The 20,398-nt window shown below is 43.1% G+C and overlaps 1 protein-coding gene across 1 annotated transcript in view; it reads right to left on the bottom strand.

Annotated features, from left to right (window-relative positions):
* The window catches only part of LOC124615554, a 196,943-nt gene extending 194,637 nt beyond the window's left edge, over positions 1-2,306 (bottom strand). Inside the window, exon 1 of the mRNA XM_047143530.1 lies at positions 2,206-2,306. Coding sequence (XP_046999486.1) covers positions 2,206-2,269 — 64 coding nt within the window. The 5' untranslated portion in view covers positions 2,270-2,306. The remainder of the gene's footprint in view (positions 1-2,205) is intronic.
* Between the last annotated feature and the right edge of the window lie 18,092 nt (positions 2,307-20,398).

The raw sequence follows: 20,398 nt of genomic DNA, 5'->3' as shown, positions 1-20,398 counted from the left end.
TTGGAATTCGAAATTCCCGGGACTGTATCTTGCCAGAATCTGTATCGGAAACAGGCAAAACTCTACGACATTATCTATTCTAGGATCGATGATTTAAGTTTCATATCCAGAAGGAAATTATGAAAACAGATTGTGTCTAGAACTGTGATCAGAGCTTCTTGGGTTATAAACTTTCAGACGGAAGAATGTAATCCAACAAAGATGATAAGGACCGAAAACAAAAACCGGAAAACTGTAAATACGTAACTAGTATTTATTCATGCTGCAAATTGAATTTTGATGCGCAAGGTCATCAAAATTATTTTAATCATTATCGGACGAAACTGCATGCTAGTACGAGTATATGCAAATATCGATAGAATATTTACAGCTCTGTGCCTTTCACTTTTTAAATATAGTTTATTTGGACGAATGTATCCCATACTAAAAACTGGATTTACGGCTACTTGGGAGTTACCCTTCCAAATACTTTTGAAAATGTAAGTTTATTCAACATTTTCAGAGATCATCAAACGTCTTGTATAGCATATAGCATTTGTTAACACATTTTAGTAAATGAAAAGTCTGGAAATCATTTACACGTCCGTACTGCCTGACATAAATACTAACTTTTAGCCAAAGAATATAAATTTTAAAACTGAAACTCGATGTGCTATCAGAAAACATGGAAATAGTTCAAGTAAACCCACAACGAAATCTGGAAGCTAATTTCGTACCTTCTTGAAAATAAGTTGTTGGGATGCATGATGAAGGCTCTGCCGCTTACTTCAGCACTCGATCTTCTGGTCACCGGAGACCGACTGCCTGGTATCCAAACGCGCACGATCCTACTTAGTGGGCATGCGGTGTTTATAGCCTCACATTGTGCAACCTTTTGGCTGCCGACAGCCTTCTAATTACAACCTGCGCTGCATACCTCAACAGCTGGCTCCGTGCTTAGCCAACCAAACATGTTTCTTACATTGTTTACTGACTTTTGTACGCCCTGTATTTCAATTTATGATACATCTTTGCATATACTGGGAGGTGGCTGCACTTGCTTGTCATGTAATCGTCGTGTTTCAGTACCCACATTTAACGAATCTACGCGGGTGGAACTAGTATTTGCCTTTGTAGTTCCATGGCTTTATTGGTGACACCACCTAGGACAAACAGGAATACCGCTTGTACTAATTTTATTCTGATATTATAAATTTAAAGTATGTGTCTTAACTACTTGTGTGCTGTATTTCTGAGAAGAAGACATGGAGTTAGCTCGACATTATCCTTCACAATTGTGTGAAAACTACTGAAAAGCTACACACAGGTCAGCTGTGTACCAAACCGCCGGTGAGTAATCCACCATGCTTAGTCCGGTTGTAGACGAGTGTTTCGGTAACAATACTTCATAAAATGTTTACAATAAGTTGTGTCGAACTGTAGATCGATAGTCCTTCATTTGTATTTCAATTACTTTCATTGTTAGCTGTCTTTCGTGCAATGTTCTCTAAGGAGTTTGATAACAAATATTGCACTAAATCAAGAGGCAACCTATAAAAAGAACAAACTTCTGTTATCCAAAAATGTAAAAATTGAGATCAGAAAAGATCCACGAAAAGCTAAGTGTGGAGAACAGATGTGTAGCGGGGCGAAGCACGATCAAAGGCGGTGGAGAAGACAAAAGTGAAACGAAACTTCTCGATAGATTAAATATGTGTGCCGGACCGGGACTCGAAGCTAGGACCTTTGTCTTTCGGGGGAAAGTTTTGTACCGGCCGAGCTATCAAGCACGGCTCTCGTAGTTGCGCGGGCGCGTCGTGAGTCGTACATGGATAGCTGCGTCGGTGGAGAAATTTCCCACAATGAGCAAAGATTTCAGCTTCGAGTTCCGGTGCGACAACAGCTTTAATCGGCTCCGAAGATTCAGAACAGGGCACGTCTGATGCAGACTGAAAATTCTTTCTGGAAGAAAAGGAAACGATTTGATGTCCTTGAAATGTGGTGACACGGGAGACTGCTGGATATCAGGCCATTGATCGAGTAAGGAATGAAGACATCGTGTAACGGGTCAACGAGAAAATTCCTTGTGTGGCAAAAACAATGAAGCACCCAGAAGAGAAGGAAACTAAATGAAACTTCAGCGCTTGAGATGGTATGTAATGTTATTTCATTGGATACAAAATTGAGTCATTTTTACAAAGAACTTGGCACTGTGAACCCACTTACCAGTATTATGTTGCACACTCTCCGGCCTGGATGAATGCACGTGATCAGTTTGGAAAAGTTCCATAAACGGTTGTGTCCTCTCCGGAGGCTGGCCAGCCCACAACTGCTGTAACTATTCCTTTGATATCCTGGACACGCCCTGGAACGGAACTGACGTCAGAGCTAGTCGTACAAATTTGCTATTGGGGACATATGGAGAAATTTTTCTGACCACTGGAGAACATCAACGTCACGCAGACAGTTCATAGATATACGAACCGTATGTGGATGAGCATTGTCATGTTGAAAAATGACACCACGTTACTGCGCTTGAGAGGTAACATATGATGTCTGTCTGTGAGGTATAGTTGTGCCACCAGAAATCCGTTAATCGATACTAGACGTGACCTCAAGTCAGACCCGATGGCTGCCTACACCGTGACGTCAGGAGAAACACCGCTGTACTTCTACAATATATTGAAAGAATGGGACCTCCGTCCAGACCGCCGCCATACTCTCCGATGGCGCTGAACCGGCTTAGTCTGGAACTGTGATTTGTCGCTCAACACAGTGTGACGCCATTCATCAGCTTTCCATGTTTGACGGTTCCGGCACCACCGCAAACGCAGCCGTTTGTGTTGCTGTGTTAATGGCGGCCTACGCATGGGCCGGTTATTCCCTAGTCCAGATGCTGCTGGTGTCCGACCGATGGTGCGCGATGACGCAGAATGTTGCACAGAGTCCGCTGTTCGTTCTCCGGCGGCAGGGTGTCACGACGTGCTTGGTGCACAACACGGCCACCCTCCCACTCTCCCTGTCGATGGTCAGCCGTCTTCGACCGGTAACCTGGCGACGAGTGCGCCTGCCCTCACTTTCTCGCGCAGTCCAACATCGGGCCTCCGTCACATCCGAAAGTCCTCCACATCCGAATGTTGCCCTGTTCGACCAGCCGGCCAAATGAAGATGAATAATGTGGCCCCTTCAAACAGTGTCAGCTGTTGAGAAGGCTGTCTCAGACGAGTAAATGGCAGCTCCGTGTCCTTCATACTAATCACTCAACGTTTGACGCTGCTCGTCCCCTTGTACATGCTATCAGGACTGGTAACAATATTAAACAGGAGCAACGCTAATGCACTCTGCTGGCCGTTCTACCTGTCACAGAGAACTGCAGCTATAATCATTTACATACACGTTGACGATCTACACCTTTGTTGTTGTTGTGGTCTTCAGTCCTGAGACTGGTTTGATGCAGCTCTCCATGCTACTCTATCCTGTGCAAGCCTCTTCATCTCCCAGTACCTACTGCAACCTACATCCTTCTGAACCTGCTTAGTGTATTCATCTCTTGGCCTCCCCCTACGATTTTTACCCTCCACACTGCCCTCCAATACTAAATTGGTGATCCCTTGATGCCTCGGAACACGTCCTACCAACCGATCCCTTCTACTGGTCAAGTTGTGCCACAAGCTTCTCTTCTCCCCAATCCTATTCAATACTTCCTCATTAGTTATGTGATCTACCCATCTAATCTTCAGCATTCTTCTGTAGCACCACATTTCGAAAGCTTCTATTCTCTTCTTGTCCAAACTATTTACCGTCCATGTTTCACTTCCATACATGGCTACACTTCATACAAATACTTTCAGAAATGACTTCCTGACACTTAAATCTATACTCGAAGTTAACAAATTTCTCTTCTTCAGAAACGCTTTCCTTGCCATTGCCAGTCTACATTTTACATCCTCTCTACTTCGACCATCATCAGTTGTTTTGCTCCCCAAATAGCAAGACTCCTTTACTATTTTAAGTGTCTCATTTCCTAATCTAATACCCTCAACATCACCCGACTTAATTCGACTACATTCCATTATCCTCGTTTTGCTTTTGTTGATGTTCATCTTATATCCTCCCTTCAAGACACTGTCCATTCCGTTCAACTGCTCTTCCAAGTCGTTTGCTGTCTCTGACAGAATTACAATGTCATCGGCGAACCTCAAAGTTTTTATTTCTTCTCCATGGATTTTAATACCTACTCCGAATTTTTCTTTTGTTTCCTTTACTGCTTGCTCAATATACAGATTGAATAACACCGGGGAGAGGCTACAACCCTGTCTTACTCCCTTCCCAACCACTGCTTCCCTTTCATGTCCCTCGACTCTTATAACTGCCATCTGGTTTCTGTACAAATTGTAAATAGCCTTTCGCTCCCTGTATTTTACCCCTGCCACCTTTAGAATTTGAAAGAGGGTATTCCAATCAACATTGTCAAAGCTTTCTCTAAGTCTACAAATGCTAGAAACATAGGTTCGCCTTTCCTTAATCTTTCTTCTAAGATAAGTCGTAAGGTCAGTATTGCCTCACGTGTTCCAGTATTTCTACGGAATTCAAACTGATCTTCCCCGAGGTCGGCTTCTACTAGTTTTTCCATTCGTCTGTAAAGAATTCGTGTTAGTATTTTGCAGCTGTGGCTTATTAAACTGATTGTTCGGTAATTTTCACATCTGTCAACACCTGCTTTCTTTGGGATTGGTATATTCTTCTTTAAGTCTGAGGGTATTTCGCCTGTTTCATACATCTTGCTCACCAGATGGTAGAGTTTTGTCGGGACTGGCTCTGCCAAGACTGTCAGTAGTTCTAATGGAATGTTGTCTACTCCCGGCGCCTTGTTTCGACTCAGGTCTTTCAGTGCTCTGTCAAACTCTTCACGCAGTATCGTATCTCCCATTTCATCTTCATTTACGTCCTCTTTCATTTCCACAATATTGTCCTCAAGTACATCGCCCTTGTATAGACGCTCTGTATACTCCTTCCACCTTTCTGCTTTCCCTTCTTTGCTTAGAACTGGGTTTCCATCTGAACTCTTGATGTTCATACAAGTGGTTCTCTTATCCCCAAAGGTCTCTTTAATTTTCCTGTAGGCAGTATCTATCTTACCCCTAGTGAGATGAGCCTCTACATCCTTACATTCGTCCTCTAGCCATCCCTGCTTAGCCATTTTGCACTTCCTGTCAATCTCGTTTTTGAGACGTTTGTATTCCTTTTTGCCTGGTTCATTTACTGCATTTTTATATTTTCTCCTTTCATCAATTAAATTCAATATTTCTTCTGTTACCCAAGGATTTCTAATAGCCCTTGTCTTTTTACCTACTTGAATCTCTGCTGCCTTCAGTATTTCATCCCTCAAAGCTACCCATTCATCTTCTATTGTATTTCTTTCCCCCACTGCTTTCAATTGTTCCCTTATGCTCTCCCTGAAACTCTGTACAACCTCTGGTTCTTTCAGTTTATCCAGGTCCCATCTCCTTAAATTCCCACCGTTTTGCAGTTTCTTCAGTTTTAATCTACAGGTCATAATCAATACATTGTGATCAGAGTCCACATCTGCCCCTGGAAATGTCTTACAATTTAAAACCTGGTTCCTAAATCTCTGTCTTACCATTATATAATCTATCTGATACCTTTTAGTATCTCCAGGGTTCTTCCATGTATACAACCTTCTATCATGATTCTTAAACCAAGTGTTAGCTATGATTAAGTTGTGCTCTGTGCAAAATTCTACCAGGCGGCTTCCTCTTTCATTTCTTAGCCCCAATCTATATTCACCTAATATGTTTCCCTCTCTCCCTTTTCCTACACTCGAATTCCAGTCACCCATGACTATTAAATTTTCGTCTCCATTCACTATCTGAATAATTTCTTATATTTCATCATACATTTCTTCAATTTCTTCGTCATCTGCAGAGCTAGTTGGCATATAAACTTGTACTACTGTAGTAGGTGTGGGCTTCGTATCTATCTTGGCCACAATAATGCGTTCACTATGCTGTTTGTAGTAGCTTACCCGCATTCCTATTTTCCTATTCATTATTAAACCTACTCCTGCATTACCCCTATTTGACTTTGTGTTTATAACCCTGTAGTCATCTGACCAGAAGTCTTGTTCCTCCTGCCACCGAACTTCACTAATTCCCACTATATCTAACTTTAACCTATCCATTTCCCTTTTTAAATTTTCTAACCTACCTGCCCGATTAAGGGATCTGACATTCCACGCTCCGATCCGTAGAACGCCAGTTTTCTTTCTCCTGATAACGACATCCTCTTGAGTAGTCCCCGCCCGGAGATCCGAATGGGGGACTATTTTACCTCCGGAATATTTTACCCAAGAGGACGCCATCATCATTTAATCATACAGTAAAGCTGCATGCCCTCGGGAAAAATTACGGCCGTAGTTTCCCCTTGCTTTCAGCCGTTCGCAGTACCAGCACAGCAAGGCCGTTTTGGTTATTGTTACAAGGCCAAATCAGTCAATCATCCATACTGTTGCCCTTGCAACTACTGAAAAGGCTGCTGCCCCTCTTCAGGAACCACATGTTTGTCTGGCCTCTCAACAGATACCCCTCCGTTGTGGTTGCACCTACGGTACGGCTATCTGTATCGCTGAGGCACGCAAGCCTCCCCACCAACGGCAAGGTCCATGGTCCATGGTTCAGGGGGGGGGGGGGGGAATCTACACCCACAAGAAGATAAATTAACATCAGACCACGTCTTCTGGGTAGCTCATCTTTCTTTCCGGCAGTGTATAAATTTATTTTTGTATGCTGTTCAAACGATATCTCTTAGCATCTTTCAAAAAATGGCTCTGAGCACTATGGGACTCAACTGCTGAGGTCATTAGTCCCCTAGAACTTAGAACTAGTTAAACCTAACTAACCTAAGGACATCACAAACATCCATGCCCGAGGCAGGATTCGAACCTGCGACCGTAGCGGTCTTGCGGTTCCAGACTGCAGCGCCTTTAACCGCACGGCCACTTCGGCCGGCCTTAGCATCTTTCATTACCGTTCGAAATGGTGTGACGCTTAATCACCGAAGCTGGCATAAGCACTGAGGTAGTGCAGCTGAACAATGTGTAGTCATATACTTCTAGAGGTCTCAGGAATCTAGTGCACCATTGGATGATGACAGTAATGAAAAGTCGAGAAAGGGGCTCTTAAAGCCCTACCTTGAAAGAAGAGAGAATTGAAAAAAGAGTTTGAGAGCTATGGGACACGGTCTTTGAAAGGGCAGTCTGATGAAAGGATGTCTGTATTAAACGTATTCAAAGCCTCAGGCCAGAGAAGTACAGAAAGCACAAGTAAAGGATGAAATGAACTCAAATGTCCTCCAAGGACACTGCACAAACAAAGATAGGGAAGGAACTTAAGCAAAACATTTGAACAAGATGTATACAGTCAAAGAAGATAGGAAGAAATGTATGGAAATAAACCTTGAGTAATCTGAATTAATAAATGAATGCATTGTTGGAACGTTGTATATAAGACAATCAATAAAAACACTTGGAGGAAAGTTTATGAAATAGTAATAGTACTTATTGTGAGAGTCAGACAGTTGTTTCCTCAGAGAATAATTTATTCAAAATCCAAGCAACGAAAATCACATTTTTCAGGAAAGTTAACAATAAAAAAACAGCACCGGCTCGGATAAGATAAAATGAACGTTGACGTGCGAACACTTTTAAATTGTCACAGACAGACGAAAATAATCACAAGTAAAAAGACCAGGTTACCTAAGAGAGTAAATCGCTCTAGACCAAGAGATGAAAGAACTTGAAAGGATCACGTTTGTCTATACTGGTAGATCATAATAACAGCAAGATCAACATCGAGAAACGATGACGTTTAGTTGTAGCGTCAGTCTGAATAACAAGAATTTCGTGGTATAAATTAATAACATTCAAAATTGTCTAGTTTGTAGAAAATATTTCATCATGTTTAATATTCAGTGTTGTAGCATCCACTGAAACTACAAATGCAACTCTATATAACTGATTATCATCGGCAAAAATTTAAAGCAATTTTGACGCGGAAATGAAACTAATGATTACGCTCACTTCAGTATATGTAACTGTTCCTTGATAAGCCACTGACAACAAATTTGTTGCTGTTTTTTCAACATTAGTCCCGAGAAATGAAGATGATAGTTGTTGCTTCCATGCGATTTTAGTTAAAATTTTGAATCGGAGGGAGGGACACATGGAGTCACACAGTTTCGCGACCGTACAGATGCTGCTTACTTTCCACCTAAGTACTAAAAAAAAGTACATCTATCGAAGTGACGCCGTTTAGACCTTAGCGCAATTTTTTTAACAATAGAAGTGGTACTGAGAATGCAAATAACTGAATCAATCTCTTAACAATTCTGTGATTCGCAGCAACCAAAAGATATAACTACGTTTCTTTAGGTCGGCTGTAAAGTATGTGATAAGTATCACAACTTTTTTATGCAAGATGAAGATGGATAAAGATGTTAAGACTCTCATACTGGAGTACTGAGATCAAATTCATATCCCGCCATCCAGAATTGGGTTTTCCGTAGTTTATCTTATTATTTAAGACAAATTCTGGAGTGGTTACACTGAAAAATATACTAACGGTTTTATTGTGATGCTTGCCCTTCTCTGACTTTAATGCCCTCATTATGAAACAGTTGTTTGAACTCTTATCTCCGTCCTTCTTGTTGCTCTTTTTTTTTCGCCAGGAACATTAAATGCTACGAATAATATACACAATGGCGTACATAAATTAGAGAATTACAAAAAAGTAACAATATCTATGTATAACGAAAGCATCTCTCACTACAGGACTATTGAACAACACACCATCTGCGGATCACTGACACAGTAAATCAGTCTTGATCAGCTGTACATAGCAGATGGCTGCGTAAAGAGTAAAGTGTCAACTTGTGCGTAGAGAATAGGCAAAGACTGTTTGGACAACCGAGCGAGGTGGTGCAGTGGTTAGACACTGGATTCGCATTCGGAAGGACGACGGTTCAATCCCGCGTCCGGCCATCCTGATTTAGGTTTTCCGTGATTTCCCTAAATCACTCCAGGCAAATGCCGGGATGGTTCCTCTGAAAGGGCACGGCCGACTTCCTTCCCCATCCTTCCCTATTCCGATGAGACCGATGACCACGCTGTCTGGTCTCCTTCCCCAAACCAACCAACCAACTGTTTGGACAATCATCTTTGTCCAATAACGGTGACGAGTCGTTTAGGAGGTGAACTGAGCTGGACAGTCATGAAAAATTTGAAAAAAAAGTTAGATTCTAATCACTTTTTCAGACTCCAGAAGGTATTGCCAAAGACTATGGTGCCATACTTGATATTGTAGTGAAAGGCGATAAGGTTGTAGGCAAACAAGAAGAAGAGAATTTCTGATAGAAATTGTTTGCTGATATTATTGGTAAGAGACATTTAGAGAGAGAGAAAAAAATGGTGAAAGGTATGAGAAGGCGATCGCCTTAAACTAGTCATGTGAATGTTGAGCTAAGCGTGCAACAGAAATATTCTTCAGTTAACTCCATTGTTATGAAGCTTCTTAGTTATATCGAAGATTTATTTATTTCACTTATCTCGTCACTACTGTGTGGAGTATGACTCATTAATTGAAACTTGCTAATCGTGTGACCCAGTAAACAAAACACCACCAGAGTTGAAATAAAAATACATATGAGTTTGTGCGATCAGTAATAAATTGCGTTTCGAATTCTAACTCTATTGTACTGAGATAAAACTGTTTTTATTTGGCTCTTATAGTCATTTACTACAACTGTTACTAGCCACCAACGTTTTGGTGTGTTTAACATTTACAGTAGACGATCTTGTAAAGTATTATTTTAAGAAAAGAATTTACGCAATTACCCATCAGAAAATTCCACGAAAATAGTTCTTAGACTGTTACAAAATATGTGATCAGGTGAACAAATGCAAATGGGTAACATATTTATAGATTAAAAATACGCTTCAGTTGCTAGTAGTTTTCTTAATTTATTCAATGACCGATTTGGAAGCTTAGAACTTCGTCTTCAGGTGCCATCAAATACATTGAAATCGTGCTGTCCAGATGGGTGTTGTGGTTGCTGGTCCTAGGGCCCCACGCGTTTTTTTGTCGTGGGTATGACTCCCAGTGATTTGCTGCCCCGACTGCCACAGATTAATGCTTTCTTAATTTTTATTTTATTTTTCTTGTTTATTCCTATGGCTCACTTGCAGTCTAAAAATACAGGTGTATAACAGCATTCATAAACGTATATAACAAGAACACGAAAATATAAAACTAATTAAATGTCAGTATCTAAGTTCATAATCCATATAAGAGCTGTACCATCAGCTTTCATGAGGTCGCCCCAACTCCCTTGATAGGATCGCAAGTGGCACTCATCTCTGATGTGCTGGGCTGTCTAGTTCGGAGCCCCATAGTCACAAACCGGAGACTCTGTAGCACCCCATTCGTAAAGTAAGTCTGCGCATCGTCCATACCCAGTGCGAGCTTTGTTCAATTTGACCCACTGTTTCCTGTCGACGTTTGTGAATGCAGTATCACGGCTATACTTACGAAACCACTCATACTCTTCAAGATTTTCAATACGTTGAGAGTTATGACCCCGCAGGTCGCCCACACCGATATTACTGGCATCTAGCTGTTTTGCTTGCCGTAGTGGTGGGTTTCTCGAACGGAGTCTATTTCGACGTAGAATTGGTATGACTTCCTGTATGTGTAATTCAAAGTTCTCCTGTAGCCAGCGGTATTCCCTAAACAAGGTGTCGCCTCCATGGATTGCAACAGGGGAAGCCAGTTATCGGTGTTGGTCGGATTGTCCCAGTTATTGACCGCATAGCGTGGTTCAACTGGACGTCGATCAAGTTGGTGTGGCAGCTGTTGAGCCACACTGGGGCACAATTCTCAGCTGCTGAGAAGACCACTGAAATATATGATGTGAGCAAGGTATCTGCTGTAGCTCCCCGTGTCATTCCACACAATTTTGTGAATAATGTTGTTACGAGTTCTTGTCTTGGCAGCAGTATTTTCAAGATGTTCCCTACGAGCGTAGGAACTTAAATAGTGGCAACTATTTATTCACAACAGATACAAAAGAGTTACATGTTTACACCTGTTGCTGTCCTTCAAAGTAGGCACCAGTGTCGTGTAGAACCCGTTGCCAGCGATGTGGAAGGCGTAGTATACCGTTAGCAGAGCTTGTTCTGTTGATGGTGCGAATGGAGCGGTCTACTGCCTGTCGAATCTCTGGAACAGTTCTGAAGCGAATGTCACGAAGTGGTTCCTTCATCTTCGGAATCAAATCAAAGTTACGCGAACTTAAGTCCGGGGAGTATGGTGGATGGTGCAGTACTTCCCAGTCCCATCGACCGAACAGAGCAGCCACAGCTTGCGCTGTTTGCGACCGCGCATTGTCGTGCAAAATGATGAGGGGGGGGGGGGGGGTTGCGCAGAAAGTGTCGCCGCTTCTGTCGCAAAGCTGGTCACAAGTGATACTCCAAAAAGGACAGTAATACTGTGCATAGACGGTCGGCCGTGGAAGATTGTAATGCGTTAGGATAACACCATCACAGTCGTACACGAGAAACACCGTAACTTTAGACCGCTCCGCGAACTTAAATAGTTGTCACTATTTGAGTTCCAACCCTCGGATATGAAAGGGTGCGCTCAAGTATGACACCAAAGTACTTAGAATACTTGTTATAGTAAAGAGTTTTTCAGTTAAGTTTCACTCTGAGCTCCCTGTTAGTTGGTTTGTTTGTCAGATGGAATGTACACACTTTAGTTTTACTTGTATTAGGTTTGAGTCGCCACTTTCTAAAACAGGAGCTCATAACGGCTGGGTCTTATGTGAGAATTGTCTCCGTTTGTCCGAGATCCTTGGGTCTACAAACTAGAGCAATACCGCCTGCGTAGCAGAATTTTGTTGATTTTGTATTGGAGAGATCGAATATATGGGAGATATATAGGGGTACTAAGACGAAGACCTGTGGTATACAGTTACTTAATTTCCTAATTTCCCCTCCTTGCTTCTCGTTTTCTTAATTATTTTGTGGCACGTGATGATGAAGCCTTAAGTTCCGAAACCGGTCGTGGACGAAATTATGAAAATTACTAGTCTGAGACTGTTGTTATGGCACCCCTGAGTCCGAAGATGGGTTTGACGCAGCTCTTCATTCTCGTGTCTACTGTGCAAGCATCGTCATCTCTGCGCAATTAATACAAGTTACATCCTGTGTTTCCCTCTACCAAGGATGTAAATCCCACCAATAATTCAAGTTGTGCCACAAATTTCTTTTCTCCCGAATTCCTTTAGCACTTCCTCATTAAGTGATTTACTCCTCCAACCCTCTGCTTTCTTCTTCATCATCAAGTTTCGAAAGCTTCGTCTTCTTGTCAGATCTGTTTATGGTCTACGTTTTGCTTCCGTACATTAGATAATTGATACTTAAGTGAAATGATTGTCCATAAAATATATGACCATCTTTCTGTAGCAATATCGTCGGAAATTAAAGTATCATTCGCAAATTCAAACGCAATGTTCACATTAGGAAGTCAAATTTGATCATCTGTAGATACGGAATATTAGAAGTCTCGCGGTACAAATCAGCGCTTCTGAGCGTGGAGCTGTTTTCCATCGGGCGCCCTAAGTTGTTGAATTTTATTTGGTGGAGAGTGAAAACCGGCAGTCTCGATGCAAGGTCCAGAGATACACTAGTCTCGGCGAGCCAGGAGTTTTTACAGGTGCACTGTAGTCGGAATACCGTACCTAGAGACAGGAGTTGGTCGGCAAACGCCGCTGAGCTCTGAAACGGGCAGACGTAGCGACCACACTCGCGGCGGCGCGCGCCCGACCCGTTGGCGGGAAATCGAATTTCGGCGCCGCCTTCGCGGCGGTCGGCGTATATCGGGAGACGCGGCTGCTGGCTGCTGGCTGCGTAGTGAATCCATTTTATTTGACGACACAGCGATTCCTGCCAATAAAGCTGCGAGTGGGCCGGGCTCCGCGCTGCGGGCCGTCGTGAATATTTGATGCGTCCCCCTGCCGGCCCGGAACGCCGCGCCGCTGACGTCCGGTCTGCAGTGTGGGCGCTGTACAGTGGAGGTCAGCCCGTGGAGCGGCCACCAGCCTCTGCCGCGGCGTGCCGGCCACCTGCGTTCGGCAGATATCTCAAACATAGTCCAGACATCAAGCAGGAAGTAGAAAATGCACTGCAACTGGCCAACGTGACGACTTCAGATTACCGCTGCCCTCTTCTTTTAGCTGTAAGTAATAAACAGGAACAAGCAGACAGGAGCCATTTGAGCTGCGGAATACACTGAGTTGCAAAAGTCGTGGAGAGCTATATTCGCATATACAGATGGCGATAGTATCGCATACACCAGTTATGAAATGGCCCCACGGCAGGTATGGTAGTTGGAGCTGTAAGCATGGCACATTTCATTCCGGAAGTCGTTAGTAAATTCAACATTACGATATCTACAGTGTCAGGAGCGCGCCGAGAATACGTAATTTCAGGCGCTACGTCTCACCACAGACAAGACAATGGCCGACCGCCTTCACTTAACAACCGAGAGCAGCGGCTTCTGCGTGGAGTTGTCGGAGCTAATAGAGCATCACTGTGTGAAATAGCCGGGACTAAAGACTTCAATAGCAACACAGGTCACTCTACATTAAGCTCATTCTTCCATCTAAAATCGAGATTAGAGAGTCATAACCGTATCAGTACAATCTTGAGGTTCATTTGGTGGAAACGAGCCACAGTCCATTTACTTAATGAGAACTCAGAATGCAGTTGAAAATTATATAATGACTTCAGCTTCTCACACAACTTACCAATCGCATTTAGGCAAATGTACCACGAAATACACATTTGACTACATCACCTTCTTAGCCTCACATCAATCCGTGAATAATAGTTAGTTGCATAATTTACACCTGGAATACCGGGAGAACGCACATGCGTCCAGAGTGGTGGGACCCAACCGGGAGAGGGGGAGGGGGAAAGGGGGGGTAGCAGACCAGCTGCGGATTTTCTCTGCAAATTGAGTGAACTATGCTCTGCGTTGATTACCTGTGATAAGTTTGAACTACACTCCTGGAAATTGAAATAAGAACACAGTGAATTCATTGTCCCAGGAAGGGGAAACTTTATTGACACATTCCTGGGGTCAGATACATCACATGATCACACTGACAGAACCACAGGCACATAGACACAGGCATCAGAGTATGCACAATGTCGGCACTAGTACAGTGTATATCCACCTTTCGCAGCAATGCAGGCTGCTATTCTCCTATGGAGACGATCGTAGAGATTCTGGATGTAGTCCTGTGGAACGGCTTGCCATGCCATTTCCACCTGGCGCCTCAGTTGGACCAGCGTTCGTCCTGGACGTGCAGACCGCGTGAGACGACGCTTCATCCAGTCCCAAACATGCTCAATGGGGGACAGATCCGGAGATCTTACTGGCCAGGGTAGTTGACTTACACCTTCTAGAGCACGTTGGGTGGCACGGGATACATGCGGACGTGCATTGTCCTGTTGGAACAGCAAGTTCCCTTGCCGGTCTAGGAATGGTAGAACGATGGGTTCGATGACGGTTTGGATGTACCGTGCACTATTCAGTGTCCCCTCGACGATCACCAGTGGTGTACGGCCAGTGTAGGAGATCGCTCCCCACACCATGATGCCGGGTGTTGGCCCTGTGTGCCTCGGTCGTATGCAGTCCTGATTGTGGCGCTCACCTGCACGGCGCCAAACACGCATACGACCATCATTGGCACCAAGGAAGAAGCGACTATCATCGCTGAAGACGACACGTCTCCATTCGTCCCTCCATTCACCCCTGTCGCGACACCACTGGAGGCGGGCTGCACGATGTTGGGGCGTGAGCGGAAGACGGCCTAACGGTGTGCGGGACCGTAGCCCAGCTTCATGGAGACGGTTGCGAATGGTCCTCGCCGATACCCCAGGAGCAACAGTGTCCCTAATTTGCTGGGAAGTGGCGGTGCGGTCCCCTACGGCACTGCGTAGGATCCTACGGTCTTGGCGTGCATCTGTGCGTCGCTGCGGTCCGGTCCCAGGTCGACGGGCACGTGCACCTTCCGCCGACCACTGGCGACAACATCGATGTACTGTGGAGACCTCACGCCCCACGTGTTGAGCAATTCGGCGGTACGTCCACCCGGCCTCCCGCATGCCCACTATACGCCCTCGCTCAAAGTCCGTCAACTGCACATACGGTTCACGTCCACGCTGTCGCGGCATGCTACCAGTGTTAAAGACTGCGATGGAGCTCCGTATGCCACGGCAAACTGGCTGACACTGACGGCGGCGGTGCACAAATGCTGCGCAGCTAGCGCCATTCGACGGCCAACACCGCGGTTCCTGGTGTGTCCGCTGTGCCGTGCGTGTGATCATTGCTTGTACAGCCCTCTCGCAGTGTCCGGAGCAAGTATGGTGGGTCTGACACACCGGTGTCAATGTGTTCTTTTTTCCATTTCCAGGAGTGTACAAGTAAGCACGATACTCAGACCCGTGCACCTGGCATTAGGCAGAGAATAACCAGTGAAGGACAGTGCACAAGTTCAAATCTCTGCCCGGTATTCGCATAAAGCCCTATATTGCCATAAATGAAGGACACAGTGCGTAGTCTGTAACAGATAAAAAAGTTTCATCCTCTGCTTTCTAAGTTTTCCTATTTTAAGTGTTTGCTTGCATAATATATAAGCGAACAAATAGAGAATCAAACATGTACTCGAAAATTCAGGTGAAAGATATAATCGAAAGATTGCATCCACTCTGAAGTCATTTCCTAACATGTTCCACGTAAAACGATACCCGTAGACCCAAGAGTTTTTGGGAAACGAGAAAACTGTCTTTTAACCTTATACCCTGGGACTCGGACTGTTATGGAATTTCCTCGTTGTGGGAGGTCAGCCGGTGTATTTGCACAGTTATTGTTCAGCCCGAGCCATTGGAATCAGCTAAAAGTGGCGTAACCTCTTTCGTCTGTCTGTTAACACTGCGGACTGCCTACAACGAAATTCTGGAATGACAAAACCAAGACAACTTTTTTCTTTGCTACAGATGTGGGCGCAGCTGAAGGAAACTAAAAGGATAATAATAGTGGTTGACATTGTACAAAGAATTGCCTAAGAGACGTTTATCACGGGATGGCATAAGTGTGGTCCAAAACGGTTTATGTATACTGAAGTATGAACTGCTTTTCACGTAATAACATGCACTAACTATAAAAATAGTAACAACTTACACCCTCAGAACATGTGAGACCTAATAAAATCCACAAACAATGTTCGTATGAGAGACTGAACCTTTTACTCATTTACTATGACAATTACCTACTGGCAGTAAGAGACCATCATTGACTCTATAATTCTAAAACGATTTTTTATGTAGCTGTAGCATATCTGGATAGAAAAAGAAGAACAACGATCTGGACTTGCTCATTTTAGAGCATGGCACTTGTGTTCGGGATTCGCACCAGGTTAGATTGAATGAGGATGCGAAACTAATTCAGAGACGCGCCTCTGGGTTTGCATCCAGTCTGTACAGTCAGTAGGAAAGTCTCATGTAGATAGGCACGACGCTTCCACGTGAACCTACAGAAAATATATATATCATTCGCCAGTGAAATAGTAAAAGAGGAAGACAGATGATTCCACCAATTACGTTTCTAGAAAGGACTGCACAGCGGCTTGTGTAGTGTATGTATTAAGATATATGTCCCATCAATACGTATTCCTGTAGGAGTAAAAACTGAAATTGTAAACGATAGATCCGTGAGGTATAGGATATCATAACAAATAATTTTAGCATTTCGACAAATCACCAAGCCGACTGGCTTTTGAAGTTCCTCTCAGTGTGGGAGGTACTCTCAGGCTCAAGTTCTTGCTTTCACGTGTCGCTGTTTACGTGTACAAGGTCCCTAGAGATCGTGTTGCATGTTGTTAGCGGCTGGTTTGCAGGTACTGAATCCGTAGCCCTATTATTCAGCTCCTCCGCAACGCACAAAGCCTGTCATAGGATCTGACAATTAAAGAGGCTTCCAGTGTCTGAAAGATGTTTCAGGCTAACTTTAGAATGGATGTTTAGCATCTGTCTCAGGTATTACGAGTTCCGAAAATAAAGTTATACGAAATGTGATATCTTTCTAGATAATAACAACCCTGGTCGATTCGGTTACTTGCTATTCATTAGATTTTCTGTTGTCCGTTTCATAACTCTTCAAGGTTATTTCCACAACTGAAGGAATATATTTATTTGAGAATATTCTGTACGTGTGGTGCTCATCAGCTTTCGAATATTGAATACATGCCTTATATAAGCTGCACGAGAGAGAATACTTTTACTTATTAACTGCTGAACTATTATCGGTTGTCCATGCCATCATCAGTTCCATCTGCATTATAGAAGGCAAATCTTTTAAAACACTTTATCTCTTCTGTCTTTCGTTCTAATTTGGCCAACCAAGGTCTGAGTTGCTCTTTTTTAATGGTTTGTCTCAAATGATTTTATGCTGTTGACTTTGTTTCAGAATTCTTCTGTGTGTTGAATCATCTCTGGTATAATTCCAGTTTCTTGTGCATCTTCTGTGACGTCTCTGCCTACTTAAAGGTACAAGTAACGACTTGATGAAGTTCAAGACCTATTTGCTCGGTCTGTTTTCGAATATTCTTTCTAAGTGTGCATAAAATCTAAGCGTGCATAAAATTACAACTGTCGTGTCAGCATTGTACCAGCGACCTTTGCGGTGTACTCATAGAGCCCCTAATTTTTCCTACTCTTCCAAGTCCCGTTCGTAGTCTTCTGAGGTCCCAAAATCTTCCTCAGAACCTTCCTTTCCTACTCTTCAAGTTCTTCTAACACCCCCTTTTTATTTAAAATAAGATACACCGAAGCACAGAGTCTTTCTCCTTTCATAGGTGAATTATAGTGCTTCATTTCGGCCTTATTGGCTGCTGCTGGTTATTTGCATCTGTTCTGTGATAGTTTTCAAGTAAGGTCAAATTTCCTCGCTCTTCCTTTGACTGCATCTCATTCCAGTGCATTTGGATCTATTCTAAGTGTTAGAATTTATTGGTCGTTTTAGTCCTTCCCTATTTTACCTCCAAGAATGTCTCCCTTTGATGTCTGTATTTCACATATTCTGTCTTTTGATATGTGAGTTTGAGATTCGTTTTTGCAGCTATTTCATGCAAGTTCTCCAGTATTCTTTGCGTCATCGTTTAGATTTCTAGATATAAGGGCAAAGTCATCGACCAAAGCTAGTCACCTGATTTCCAGGTTGTTTCCTTTCTTCCACTTATCCTTTCCAACTTCAGAGTTTCTTTGCTAGTTTTTATTATTTTCTTCAGGATGACATTGAAGAGAACTGTGGATAATCAGTCACTTTGCCTAACCCCCGCTTTTATTTCCAAGGCTCATAGATTTCTCCAAAAAACTTAATATTCGCATTTGTCGTCTGTGTTTGGTTTAGGATTTCCCTCGTTTTTCTATCAGTTCTGAATTCCCCCAAAATCCTAAATAAAATTCATCCGTCAGCTGAGTCGTCTGCTTTTTTGAAATCAACAAAAAAGCTACTACTGATTCTGGCTTCTTATTGCTCTTTAAGGCTGAATTTCTGTTCCACGCATGAGCTGCGATGTCCAGTGGAGCGGTCACAATGTTCAACTGTTGTCAGTTCAGGACTATTGAAAGTACCTTATATGCAACTGAAAGTAAGAAGATCTCCCTACAGTTGTTCATATCCCTTCAGTTGGCTTTCTGATCGATTGGATATACGGGCGCACATTTCCAGTCTTTCGGTATCTTTTCAGTTTTCCATATTTCTTCGGTTAGTGGCGTATTCCTTCTGCAGAGACTTGCCTTCCAAACTTTCATCTTTCTACCACAGTATCATCTTGACCTGGTGCATTTTTATTTTTGAGCTCCCTGAATGCCTGCCTGATTGCACCTTGGCTTGGTGTTTTGGAATATACCTTATTGTGAGTTTGTTTCTGAGTATTCAGTCTTTCCCGATGTTCTCCAATAATGCTAGGAATGAACTGTTACTAAAATTAGTTCGACGTCTGGTGAGACCAGCCATTTGCAGTTGTTTACATTAACGATTCATTAGTCACCGATCATACAGGCTGTTCAACGAATATTCTGTTGTCCAGTACAACATGCTTTTTCCAGTTTGTCACAAATGTGTTTTTCAGAAAAAATTTGCGACTTTATCACATGCATCAAATAAATGCGGCATATTCTGCACCTCAGCTTGACAGTAATGGAAACAAATATGTGTACCAACATTCGTTTAGTACACGATGGGGTTCATTATTACTCTGATATTTACTTTTCACTGAAGCAAAAAAGAGAAGAAAGCCATAGGAAATATTTACAAATTTGTTATTTTTATTTTGTGTAAAAGAGTACGCTTTAATGAGAGTTTATGTCAGAGCTACACAATTAGCACTCGCGGCGGAGATAACGTGAGCAAAATTACGGCCGGCAGTGCCAAATACGCATTGTGGCCAAAAAATATTTTGTTTCTACTCCAGTTAATGAGCACAGCAATCACACAGACCACTTTTACTATTTCCCCTATACGCACTAATGATGAATTCACTATAAAGTAGAACCCAAGAACACGTCTGTACCAAACTGCTCGACTGCTGCCATTAAGCTGACTGATTTCAATGAAATTTTGCACAGCGTAGAGACAAACTGCATTGTCGAGAAACAGTTCGCAATATCGTCTATTTTAAATTAGTTTAACATCCCAAGTTGAGACGTTGTCGCGACAGCTATGCTCTGAAGGCAGCTGCCATTGCGCTGCGGCCTCTGAAGCGACAGAGAAACACGTTAAAGTATAGGTCTCTTTCGGAGATCAAGTAAATTATGTTAAAGTCACTCACGGTAGAGACCACTGTAGTGTTTCAAAGCATTTTAAAAAAACTTTTCTTGACTGTGATTAGGGTTGGAGCTACGTCGATTTTTTGAAACGACTGCAATTTTTCCGCCCAGGACAACGCTTCTAAATTCTTCTGCCATATGCTGAAAACTATTTAACACCTGGCTCTGAGCACTATGGGACTTAACATCTATGGTCATCAGCCCCCTAGAACTTAGAACTACTTAAACCTAACTAACCTAAGGACAGCACACTACACCCAGTCATCACGAGGCAGAGAAAATCGCTGACCCCGCCGGGAACCGAACCCGGGAACCCGGGCGTGAGAAGCGAGAACGCTACCGCACGACCACGAGCTGTGGACGTATAACACCTCGGAATACATCAATTTTTCGTTCATTGCCAAAATATCTCATTCATCAACCGATCATCCTGAAGATTCGTATCGT

This window comes from Schistocerca americana, chromosome 5, assembly GCF_021461395.2.
Source record: "Schistocerca americana isolate TAMUIC-IGC-003095 chromosome 5, iqSchAmer2.1, whole genome shotgun sequence".
NCBI lineage: Eukaryota > Metazoa > Arthropoda > Insecta > Orthoptera > Acrididae > Schistocerca > Schistocerca americana.
The sequence above is the reverse complement of the archived record's forward strand: the minus strand, read 5'-3'. Positions and strand labels throughout refer to the sequence as shown.